The sequence below is a fragment of the Lucilia sericata genome, unplaced genomic scaffold, assembly GCF_015586225.1.
Source record: "Lucilia sericata isolate MDLA Ls3-8-SP2 unplaced genomic scaffold, ASM1558622v1 Contig001708F_arrow, whole genome shotgun sequence".
Lineage (NCBI taxonomy): Eukaryota > Metazoa > Arthropoda > Insecta > Diptera > Calliphoridae > Lucilia > Lucilia sericata.
In genome coordinates this window covers 72,501-84,033 of record NW_023995616.1, presented here as the reverse complement: position 1 = coordinate 84,033, position 11,533 = coordinate 72,501, and the positions used below count along the sequence as shown (strand labels likewise).

The 11,533-nt window shown below is 32.9% G+C and overlaps 3 protein-coding genes across 3 annotated transcripts; 1 reads left to right on the top strand and 2 right to left on the bottom strand.

The window, feature by feature from the left end:
• Positions 1 to 3: 3 nt before the first annotated feature.
• LOC119612482 (ubiquitin carboxyl-terminal hydrolase 7-like) lies at positions 4 to 4,168 on the bottom strand (the record flags this gene model as incomplete). The annotated part of the gene is given in 5 exon segments (XM_037968295.1): positions 4 to 368; positions 371 to 557; positions 657 to 874; positions 877 to 2,068; positions 2,577 to 4,168. Coding segments are annotated over 5 exon segments (3,162 nt in total), but the record flags the coding sequence as incomplete, so codon positions are not given.
• A 3,985-nt stretch (positions 4,169 to 8,153) lies between these two features.
• Positions 8,154 to 10,203, top strand: LOC119612485 (tetratricopeptide repeat protein 17-like). The gene is made up of 2 exons (XM_037968299.1): positions 8,154 to 9,365; positions 9,434 to 10,203. Exons 1-2 carry the CDS (start codon positions 8,277 to 8,279, stop codon positions 9,743 to 9,745), a joined length of 1,401 nt encoding a protein of 466 aa, XP_037824227.1. The 5' UTR covers positions 8,154 to 8,276; the 3' UTR covers positions 9,746 to 10,203.
• Positions 10,204 to 10,229: 26 nt separating this feature from the next.
• On the bottom strand, positions 10,230 to 11,405 carry LOC119612487 (UPF0488 protein CG14286-like). Its single transcript, XM_037968302.1, has 4 exons — positions 11,292 to 11,405; positions 11,056 to 11,227; positions 10,846 to 10,980; positions 10,230 to 10,563 (listed from the first exon to the last, which is right to left on the bottom strand). Exons 2-4 carry the CDS (start codon positions 11,222 to 11,224, stop codon positions 10,274 to 10,276), a joined length of 594 nt encoding a protein of 197 aa, XP_037824230.1. The 5' UTR covers positions 11,225 to 11,227; positions 11,292 to 11,405; the 3' UTR covers positions 10,230 to 10,273.
• Positions 11,406 to 11,533: the final 128 nt, after the last annotated feature.

Genomic DNA, 11,533 nt, shown 5'->3' with positions numbered 1-11,533 from the left:
TTCCCATTCCTTGTCGGGCACATTGAGGCGTTTCTGTATGCGTTGCTTCAGGGCTCCGTAGGGTTCACCTTGCCGCGCCTTAATTAGGAATGGCACACCGAAAACACTAAAGATTTCTTTGCTGTAGTGAGCAACCGGTATAAGTATTTCATTTTCAGCCAGCTGTATATCTTCAAGAGGCACTTCTTCAATACGGAACGTCTTTTGAGTACTCTGAGGTGTTATGGGTTCAGTGGTCTTTTGCAGAGATTCAAGCGGTATGTCCTCTTTGAAAATCGTAGAAATCTTGTGATTATTCACCTTCAAAAGACGCAACTTCTTTGAGCTGTTCTCGGAGAATTGTATCTTCTTGGCGGCTTCATCCAAAAACCCTTAACTGTATCGTTTTTATTGGGATACAATACCAATTCTTTTTCCTCCTTAAGGTCATTTGAAACCCAAATGCATTTGAATTGTTTCTTATTGTCAAGTTCATGGATGCTGAGCGACAGTCTTTGATAGAAAAGCTTTTTGGTATTGCTTTGCTTAGTGGACACTAACATATCTTTAAGACAACCCTAAAAAGAACAAAATATATAAATTAATAAATAGAACAATATCTAGCTGAATAGATCACTAGATAGATATATAAATAACCATCAAATTCCAAAACTCACTTTCTGGTTATATTGAATCGCAGTGCCTGGTTGATCCTTGTAGCTACCGGTACAAGTAAAGAACTGCAATTTATTTGGATCTGTATTTAAACGCTCGGCCACAGCTTGTGCCATTTGATCGTATGTATAACGATTCGAAAGCTCTAGCACAATTTCCGGTTCGTTTGGATTGGTTTTGTCGCAGAATGTTATTTCCACTCGATACACCAAATCGTTAAGTAATCAATGACCGTGGGTAATTCCAATTTCGGATCAATATGTTCCTTTTCGAAAATCAAAATATAACCCTGGAGACTGCCGCGATCAGCGTTGTCGGGATGTAAACACAAAACGGTCTCTAACGATTCATTCAAATTGGTGATCTTTTGATCGTTACACTCATCAAATACAGTCAATTCGGTGTCGCGCTCAAAGCCCAAGTGTGTGTTAATATCGGGCACTAGTTCAACTAGCCGCTTGCCCAATGGCTGCTGAGAACAACCTATATAGTTGAGTCGCTTGTTGCGGGCATCATAATACTTGAAAAAGATTAAAACTTCTTTTTTGGGATCAAATGTCGGCAGTGCACGACTTGGCTTATCGGGTGGAGCCAATTCCAAAAATATAACCCAGGGTTTCTGTGAACTAGCGATTTGTTCAATCGAGCGATTACCCTCTCGCTGGAAATCGAAATAAAGAAACTTTTGTGTTTGTGTAACGTACATTATCCAAACACGCATGCGTTCCTTAGGTACACAAAATGATCTAACAAATTGATCCATCATTTCCTCAATAGTCTGGGTCTGTTTCATTTTGAATAATCGCTGGTGCACCTTGTCCAAGTCAAAGAGACGTCGCTTTTGCTGGGCCTCAAAATACTCCTCCAGTATTACATGTATGGATACATACAAATTAGCCTCGCTGCGTTCTTTGCGCCGTGCCATCTCAATGCGTTTCTCCAAATCCAAACGTTCGACTAGTTCACTGGGTATATCATGTTCCGGTATATCGCTGAGTACACGTTCAATTTCCGACTTTCGTATGTAGACCAACATATAAGCATTGCTACATTTAGCATGGAACGATACTTCCTCATCCATTCCACCATAATTCATTTCGATTGCTTCATTTTTCCTACAGCTGCATACCACATCATCAAACTTATACCATTTACCATCACATTTGGGATTAATAAAGACAACATAGTGACCTCCATGATTATCACCCGAATGCACTAAAACAGCATGTAATATGTATTCTGCCTTAGTATCGCCTTCTTTCTCGAGAAAACGATCAAGATCGATTTGTTCATAGAATTGAAAGCGATCGTTATATTTAATCGAACTATCGGTAACGGGATCGTATTGAAAACGCATTAAATGCAAGTGTAAAACTGGCGGGAATGAAGTGAAATGTACACCCTTGTTGGCTTCCTAATGGGAGAGATAAATAATAATTATAAATACATAATTTTAAAAGCTATAACATATAGTCTAACTTTTATACGAAAAAGGGATCTTTGAAATGAGCCCATTGAGCTAAATAGCACCCTTACTGAGGTAGCTCTATATAATCTCCTTTAAAACAGTGTAGGGCTCACATTGTCATGCATTTATTTTAAGAAGAAATCAAACAAAATTAAAATACTTCTTGTGTAAAAACCTAAACCAGCAGATAAATTTGTTGTACGAGAATAATTATCCAGTACGTCCCACTATTATTTTTTACAATTTCATCAGTTTTGCTCTAAGTACAGTTTTATAGACAAATGAATGAAGATATTACGAATCGAAAGAAACTGCCTTCGAAATGTATTAAATGTAAACAATTTCTTTATCCATTACGAGTTACTCCGCTTTAATCCGAAAAACTAAACTAACCAATTACATAACTACACACAACAAAATAACACAATAATATCTGACTCGCTTGACCACTCACCTGTAAACCATGAACGCCGGCATCATATTTATTATCTCCCTCCAATGTTTCTGGTGTTATATAATCTTGAAATGATTCATAAATATCCTTTTTATCCTTAATATTCAATTGTATATCGTAGAATGTTTCGTAGCGAGTACTATTATAATCGACATTCTTACACTTGATGTACGAAGACATTTTGCCTTCGAACAAACCCGGAATGGTACCTTCTAAATTGGTGCCCTTCATCTTCGACTCCAACTTATCGAGTAGAACACGTAGAAATTCTTGAACATCGTGTTGCATAAACGAATCGAGTGTTTCCCAACCAAAAGACTTTGTTAGTTTTTTGGTGCCGACTGGTTTATCACTGAATTGTAGTTCATGGAAAACGCGCTGCAGTGAAAGACCTACCGATTTGGTGCTATCGTCTGCCTCAGTGGGTATTTTGTAGACGGCTCTACGTAGTTGATTGGTGAAGTATAGAGTCTGTAGGAGGGAATTCATGTAACAGGTGGCGCCTTGATTCTTGAGACCCACATAGCCCGTATGTTTCTTAGAATCCCAGAGAACACCATGAGGAGCATCGGCGTGAACAAATACTTCTAAAGTAATGGCGCCATTGTGGATGTAACAATTTTCAGGATCTTGCAGTTCTTGCCAGGTAATGAAATTCGAATAACCGTAGTCATTCTCCTTGGCATAGAACAGATGTTTGATGCGCATACGTGAGAAGGGTTTAGCACCCGGCTTATGACTCTTCAAACGCAGATCGGCAATGGCATTGCAAGACCACGAGGGTGAATCATTTTCACCATTACACTGTAGAAAGAAGCCTAGAGCCCGCTCATTGGGTATGACCATGATTTTCCAGGGTAACATGCGCACATACACAGGTGGCGATAGCTGTTGTGTCTTGAGTTGGGCAATTTTTTCCACCGTATACGAGAAGGTGGCTTCCGAACGGAATTCGTCCTCTTTGGGACCGTCGTCGAGCGCTGTCATTTCTTGCTCGTTTGTATAGGGTGAACCAGAGTCGGCTAATAGCTGCTGGGGTGGTACATTACCATTCTCATTGGGCAATTGTTGTTGACCGCCCGCCGTGGGTGGCAAATGTAATTTCTGAAGATGCTGTTGTTGATGTAACTCAGCACCGGGTAAAGAATCGATTTCTTGTATGTCCATAGCTTCCATCGATTGATCTGGCTCAATTTCCATTTTCTTTGCTACTCACACTTGAATGGCGTTTTGTTTTTCTTCTTTTTTGCTTTATTTTTGTTTAATTTTCTTTTTCTGCCTGCTTCCCTTGTGACACAATGCGTTCTCGCTGGTTACTCGACCAAAAGGAATTGCGTTTTATATTCTTTGTAACAGAAATTAATAATGAATGCAATTTTCTTACAATACTCAAAGAAGATTTTCTTATGTATAGTTCTTGGTGCAAAACTTCCACAATTATTTTTTCTTGATTTTTTTCTGTATTATTTTCGTTTTTGTATTTCTTCTGGTTGTATCTTGTGTATGAGTAGAGTGAATCTCGTTTTTTAGTTTAGTTTTTCTACCTCGTTGTTTTGATTGCTTTTCTTCTTTTGTTGTTTGTGACGGACGACCTTTGGAAAAACGACAACGATGATTATAATGATGAAGATGATGTTGTATAGAGGAGGATATGCACGCACCCACCAAGAATTATTGATATAAACGTCAATGAAGAACAACAGCAACAATACCACAAGCAAATTTTCAGCACACAAAAAAAATAGAAGAGAATAAGAAAATATATTATTTTTTATTTGACTTTTTAAATGCCAATTTAATTATTAGTTTTCTAATGCTTAAACTTTTAAATGTGGAAAAATTAATAGAAATTAATAAAAATATTGTGCTACTTCTGCACAAATCTCTTCCTTCTTCCACACACAATGTTGGCGAAAATGTGTTCGTTCTATGTTCTTTTTGAACTTTTGCGATTTTCTTTTATGCTTGATATTCTTTATCTGTCAAAATTTTTTTTCAATTCTTTTTTACGTTTTCGCAATTTTCATTGTGCTTTTTGTGAAATAATTATACAGCAACAAACGTTCAAACGAACGTGTAGGATTTGAGACGAGGTTTGAAACATATTTGAACATGAATCAAACAAACCTATTCACAGTGTGTTTGTAACAGTGTCAAACAGTGTAAATAGGAAACCAAAATTTCAATTAAAGAGGCTAACGATGAATCTTTTTAATAATTTTCTCTACTTAGGTAATTTTGAAAATTGTCAACCAATTTTACACATTTTCATCTTTTAGCTGTTAATATATACAGTATTGTTCGAAACAACTACTATTTGCACTTCGTATGAAAATCTTTTTTCCTTTAAGTTCCAAATAATATAATGCAATCTATGAGCTTTAGTTACTAGTGTAGTTGGTAAAGATTCCTACTTGGATTCACCAGCTGCTATGTTTTTTAAACAGCGAGTTCCGACCTTATATTTTAAAACGCCTAACAGCTTCTTTAAAGGATTTGAATTAAAAGTTTTTGTAGGGAAATTAAAAAAAAAATTGAGAGCTATTACAAGAAATTTAATTGTATTTTTATATTAACATCTAGACTAACTCTATTCGCGAAGAAACAAGATCACAGCCCATCATTTTGCTCTCCATGCTTTATTGGGCCTTTGCTAAAGTGGTTATAATATATTTTTTTCTTCCCGTCTTTTAATCTAGAATATTCTGTCTGAATTTAAGAAGAAAAATTTGGACCCGTCTTTAATTAAAACGGATTTTTATTAATATGGCATAATTTCTTACAATATCCTACCTAAAATTTAATAAAACTTATGAAAAAATGAATGTGGCTGTGGGTCATGTTTTTTTGATGTCAAAACAGAAATAAAATTGGACTGCTTTACTTCCTGAAACATTCGTAGCCAACCAATTGAATCATAGGGTTGATTATAGCAAAAGACACGCAATTTTTATCCGATTTTCAGTATGATAATGAACTTAAAACCGTGGCAAAAGTTGGTCTAAGAGTAGCAAAATTTGTTGACTGTCCTTCAAAATGTCCTAACTCAAAAACTCTCAGAGAATCTATTGGTAGTTTTGAAGGTTCAGGTAAAGACTTGCTGTTATAACAAACAAAACATAAAAGCTGGTGAATGGATAAAAAGAGGCCAATGTATACTTTTCCAAAGAGCTGAGCACGCAGAATCCGAATCTAGCCTCAGAATTTCTTCATAGCGTCATATTTCCAGATATTGTGACTTAAAGATTGAAAAACCTAGTTTTTCGATATATTTGAGACGTAAAATAACAAAGTAGAGATATCTTTATTGACAATATTCATTATGTCAACTGAGAGTTAAAAACCTCTATAATTAGATATTGCCTTTAATTATTTTTTTTTTCAGAAGGTAGCCTTTACATAAATCGATCATTTACTATAAGAATGGTTAAACTCAAAATTCGTATTTTTTGAACTTTGTGTTACAAAATATGGACCGTTTAATAATGTCAATGTTAAAATTGCATACATTTGATAAGTAAAGCTTAGTTTAAATTCAGATTAGAAATAAAGAGTGCACTCGAAAAATATGCTACGTGTTCATTGTAAAAATCGTTTTATATAAGTAATAACATTAATGTTCAAGTTTATTACCAACAAATATCTTACAATTTTGTTGATTGATTAACTTAAAATTCAATTTCATTAGTTCTTAGTTCTTTTTTTACACATTTTGTCGATTTTTCAACGAAATTTGCAACTTTTTCAAATTTCTTTATATTTTGAATTGACTATTGATTGAATTCTTAAATATGGGATCAAATACGGTGCAGTTTTAAAAATAGAAAATTGGGTACTTTGAAAACCCATGTAGCTGTTATAATTTAATATTTTATTAATAATTCCTACGGCGTAAAAAATAAACATTTTGGATGAAAAAGTGACTTGTATCAATATAGTCAACTATTCCTTTCAAGTTAGATAATAAAAAATATATATATTTCGGGGAATTTACTTTCTAAGAGTGGAAATAGGTATTAAATATTTTACAAAATTTCGAAGATCCATTTTCGTTAGTTTTACAAATTCTCCATTATTAGACAAATTAAGAATACAATGAAGATGAAATTTGGCATAACATTGCTAAAGATTGTGATGAAATGACACCAATTAATACTGCTCGTAAATGAATTAAAAAGCACAAACGTACGCACCTCGTTTTTCGAGTGCCCCTCTTATCTTACCAGCTTATTATAACTTTGCGTTGAAAATATTTTCATACAAATTATTGAAATTACAAAAACAATTTATATCGAAAATGAAAATATTTTTTATGTTAGAATTAATATCAGACATGATTTTTTTTTTTTGGTAACCGTCTTTATTTTAGCCAAATATTTTTCTAAGTCAATGCACTGTGTTGTTTTCAGAAATTTCATACAATTAAACAAGTATGAAGGTATGAGAAAAAACAGTTTTGTTGCAACTAATAGTAGTACTAATTTAGCGATTTTGCTTAAGATACAAAAGAATATCTAAAAACGGCTGCAATTGCTGTCAAAAATTTGCAAATGCAGTGACGCCAGCAGCGGGTTACTAACTTATATTTTTTCTATTTTCCTTTTACACTATTTTTTCTTTCTTTTTACTTATTTATACCGCTACAAAAAAATACATATATATTTGATATTTTCATAGAGATTATGCGAAATTAATCATGTTTTAAAGTATACATTTATAACAAAATATGTTTGTTATAATGATAATTAGTATAATAAAAATACTATTGTTCTTTTTTATACCAAATATTAGCTGCGTTTCATAAAACACACTCACTTTTTTCGTATATAATATATATTTTTTCTTTTGGAGTCGGTCGGTCGGCAGCAGCAGCACAATCAAAGTATTTTTCTTTTTGTTTGATTTTTTTACCGTGTTCTCAAAACTCGTTTAAAATCTAACGAAAATTTCTTAAATAAGCAAAGTTAATTTTTGTTCACTTATTTTCACTTGATATACGTGGTTTTCGTCTATTAATTTCCACAAAAATTTACATTTTAAGCAATTTTTTTTATTATCGAAAATATTTTTGCCGTCACGTCAGTTTGATGGTAATGGAATTGCAAACTAAACAGTGTTGTTAACATAGGGGTTGAGTAATGAAAATCTCTAAAGGTGTTTGTTGGGAAATCGCTTGAAATAAATATATATTTATGTTTGCTTTTTTATGGATTCGGTTTTTAAAATGTTTCCACTGACTAGAAATCTACTAGATTTGCGTAAACCTCTTCAAGGTGTTTCCATTAAGTTTTTAATATTTGAATGTTCGAACAAATTCTGTAATATTTTTACAGGTAAATTAATTTTTTACACAGATCCTTTTCATTTTAAATTGTCCATTACGTATACATTGAATTTCTATAGTTGAATCAATAATCGTTCAAATCGAGCTTTGTACAAAACATGAAAGAGTGGCATCTCTATATTTCTTATCAGTTTTTTCTCCTTTTTAAAATATGATATTTAGTAAAACAAAAGTTATGGCATCTCTACATTTCTTATCAGTGATTGTTTTGTTCTTCTTTTATTTTTATTAATGAAAACAATTCTGTCTGTGGTTGTGCATCAAAATGTGTTTTTTAGTCTGATGTAAATGTAATCAATAAAAAATAAATTAAAATTATTCCAAAAACGAGTAATGTAAGTGTAAACGAAAATAAAATGTGGCTTTTTATAGTGCTGACCCTAGTATTGTCACAAAGCCAAAAGGCGGGTACCACAAATCATTATGCACTAAAAGATGATGGTATCATCAAAAGGCGCCTCGACTCCCCCTTTCATTTAAGACAGCCGGATAATCTTTATAGTTTTATAGAACAAATACGTTACACGGAAAGTGCCGAAGAGGCGTTTCGAAAAATGCAACGTAAACGCAGTACATTAGATGATCATATTGTCATAACAGACCAGTTGTTGCAGATCATATTGGAACGTTCCAAATGTGTGAGAATGTATGTGAAAATGACGGGTTTAAGTGATTATTTGCGTACTACGGGGGCGTCCATGAAAAGGCTGAAATTTCCCGAAAAACTGGAAACAAGAAAGGAGTCGAAGGGAGTGGATCCCATTTGCCGGGATTATGCTGAACTGCAGACGTCACGTGATAAATATGCTCACTTGAAAAGTTTCAAAGCAGATACTTTAAAAACGTTGAGTATAGAACGTGAAGAGAATCTATTAAAACAAGAAGTGGGTTTGAAAGATGCCGAAAGTGTTACCGAGACCATACACGAGATTTCGGTTAAAGGTCTGGCTAATAATCCCACTTCATGGAAATTCCATATGCTGGGTTCCTACTATTGGCGTTTAACGGGTCATGCCAAAAATGCCCTAGACTGTGCTCGTCTCTCGGTAATGCTGGCTCCTGAAGAGAGTAAAGATATTCCGCTACTTAGTTTAGGCACAATTTTGGTAAGGGCTAAGCTGTGGGATGATGCAGAGACAATTTTGAATGAGGCTATTAAATATGGTCCGAAACATGGTGAAAATTACATAGCTTTAGCTACACTACTGGCTTTAAAGCATGACTTTAAAAGGGCCAGAGAAAATTTTCACATGGCCGAAAAACTGGATGTGTCCATGTTTAATAATTCTTTAAAAATGCGTCAATACATTGAATGTTTGGAGCCATTGGATACAGATGCTACTAAATTATTCGGTTTTGTTAAATACATGCTAAGAGAAATCAAAGAGGTCAGTAAATTAAGGCAGGAGATTTCACAATACCAGAATAAGATTATACAACAGCAGGTAAATTTAAATGAAAATATATTAAAGGATAACGTTTATTTATTTTGATTCAACTTTTATATTCTTAGACACCTTTGGCTTCACGCTTTACCGACAATGATCCTCAATTGAAAGCCGATCTTTTGAAACGTTTTCAATATTGCAGCACACGCAAGTCTACGGAAAATCAAGAGCCGGTATTATTTTGTGATTTTTATTCTGATTTGCAAATGCAATTGGAAAGTAAACAATTCGATGCTGAACTGCTGGATTGGCAGGTGAATCGTTACATTAGTCATTTGTTTGAAAAGTTTCCATTTGAGTATAAAAAACAATTGGAAATACTTTATAATAATGTTAAGGCCGTGTCGCCCACAAAACTGGGAGTTTATAGCATGTAGTTTAAGGGATACTTTTAATTTTAAATGAAAAATTATTAAGATTTAAAGTATATATTTAGTTCTTTAGTTAAAGTTTATATTATCTTTAGATAAGGTTTAAAAGGCCTGTTAGTCAATTAATCTATAATTAGCAGGTTAAGCGGAAAGGTCTGATATTAAATAAACCATTAAAATTTGGAAACAAGTTACAAAATAAATTTAGAAACATTACTGCATGAAAATGGTAATATTAGCATTTAAACCAGCTAATGTTTTAAAATTAAAAGCAAAGCTTAAGTTCAACACTAAACGTTTTTTTTTTTTTAATTTTAAGATTTGTGATATCATATCACTGATATGTTTCTTTCGGCTTAAGAGTGAGAAGTTATAAATGTGTTTTATAAAATGTATATAATTTAATAATTCTGTAGCTCTCTAAATATATTATAATAATAAACTAATAAAAAACAATAATAAAATACTCTTTTTATAATAAAAAGTACTCTTTTTATAATAATATTTAAAAAAAAAACTTAAGTTTTTGCAGTTTTATTTGATAGATAATTCATCAAATTTAATTTCATTATTAACTTCATCTATTGCAAAATTAAACTTAAACCCACTGCCAGAAGTCAACTGTAAATTGGTTGCTTTAAAGTTACTAGCATCTGTTGTTTCCTTAGGTTGTTGTTCCGATTCTTGTGTTTGATTTTCTACAGCGTTGCTGGGATTAAAATTAAATTTAAAATCTTTACCCGATGTTAAGATGGCGGATTTTTTTACAAAACTAGATTTTTTATTTACTTCAGTAGAATTTGTAAATTTGATTTGTTTAGGAGCTGAAAAGAAGTAGTAAATATTAAGTTAGATTTATTTTCATAAACAATAATTGGAAGATCCGAAGAATTTAAAATACTAATTTTGTTATTTTATTGGAAAATATCTTATTATCTTCGTCCTGTTCTTTTGAATATATGAAAGCTTTATCCCAAATAGCTGGTGGATCGCCCAAACTATGATCATTTAAGTTTTTGCAGTTAACATCCACATGGTCTTTCTTGTCGATGTTTTTCAGATAGACAAAACTGTTTTTATTTTTTTGTCTTTCCTATTGCACTTACCTAAACTCATTTTCTTTTCCTCCTCTTTCATCTTGGCCCGGTAATCGCCCATGGCAGCTTTCATAACCTGCCGCTTTTTAATCAAAGGAGCACTATTACCTTTAAGAACTTTTAAATTCTTAATAGTATCTTCAGCTGTTAAGACGAAAGTTTGGAGACATTAAACTAATACTCATAATGTATAGAAACATTTCTAATTTCCCTACTTACCCACTTTTTGTGATAACTTTCCCGAATTTAAAGCATTCTCCAGCTGATGAACACACCAGCAAAGTTCCAACTCAAATTGTGAATCAGTATCGCTGTTATTAGATTTGACGGTAGGAGTTACAATTGGCATAGGTGGCCTTAGAGATTTGGGCTTCTTCATTTTGTTCATTTTCTTTAGGAAATGTATTTATTTATAATATAATAAAGATCAGGATTTAAAAAATTAATTTATTTACTTTTTGTATGTCGTGGTCGGCAAAGATCTAAGTCTACAAAAAATTACGGCGTTGCATGCTGACACAAAAAGTGGTGGCGGCTTAATAACAACTGTAAGGTGGCAAAATGTTCTGCTATTTTTTTGTGAAAGAAAAATGGGTTTTTTGTGAAAGAAAAATGGGATTGAAAAGCAGTGTTTTGGAAGATATTTGTTATATATAAAATCTTTTTTGAATATATTTTAGAACCGACAAAAGTATAG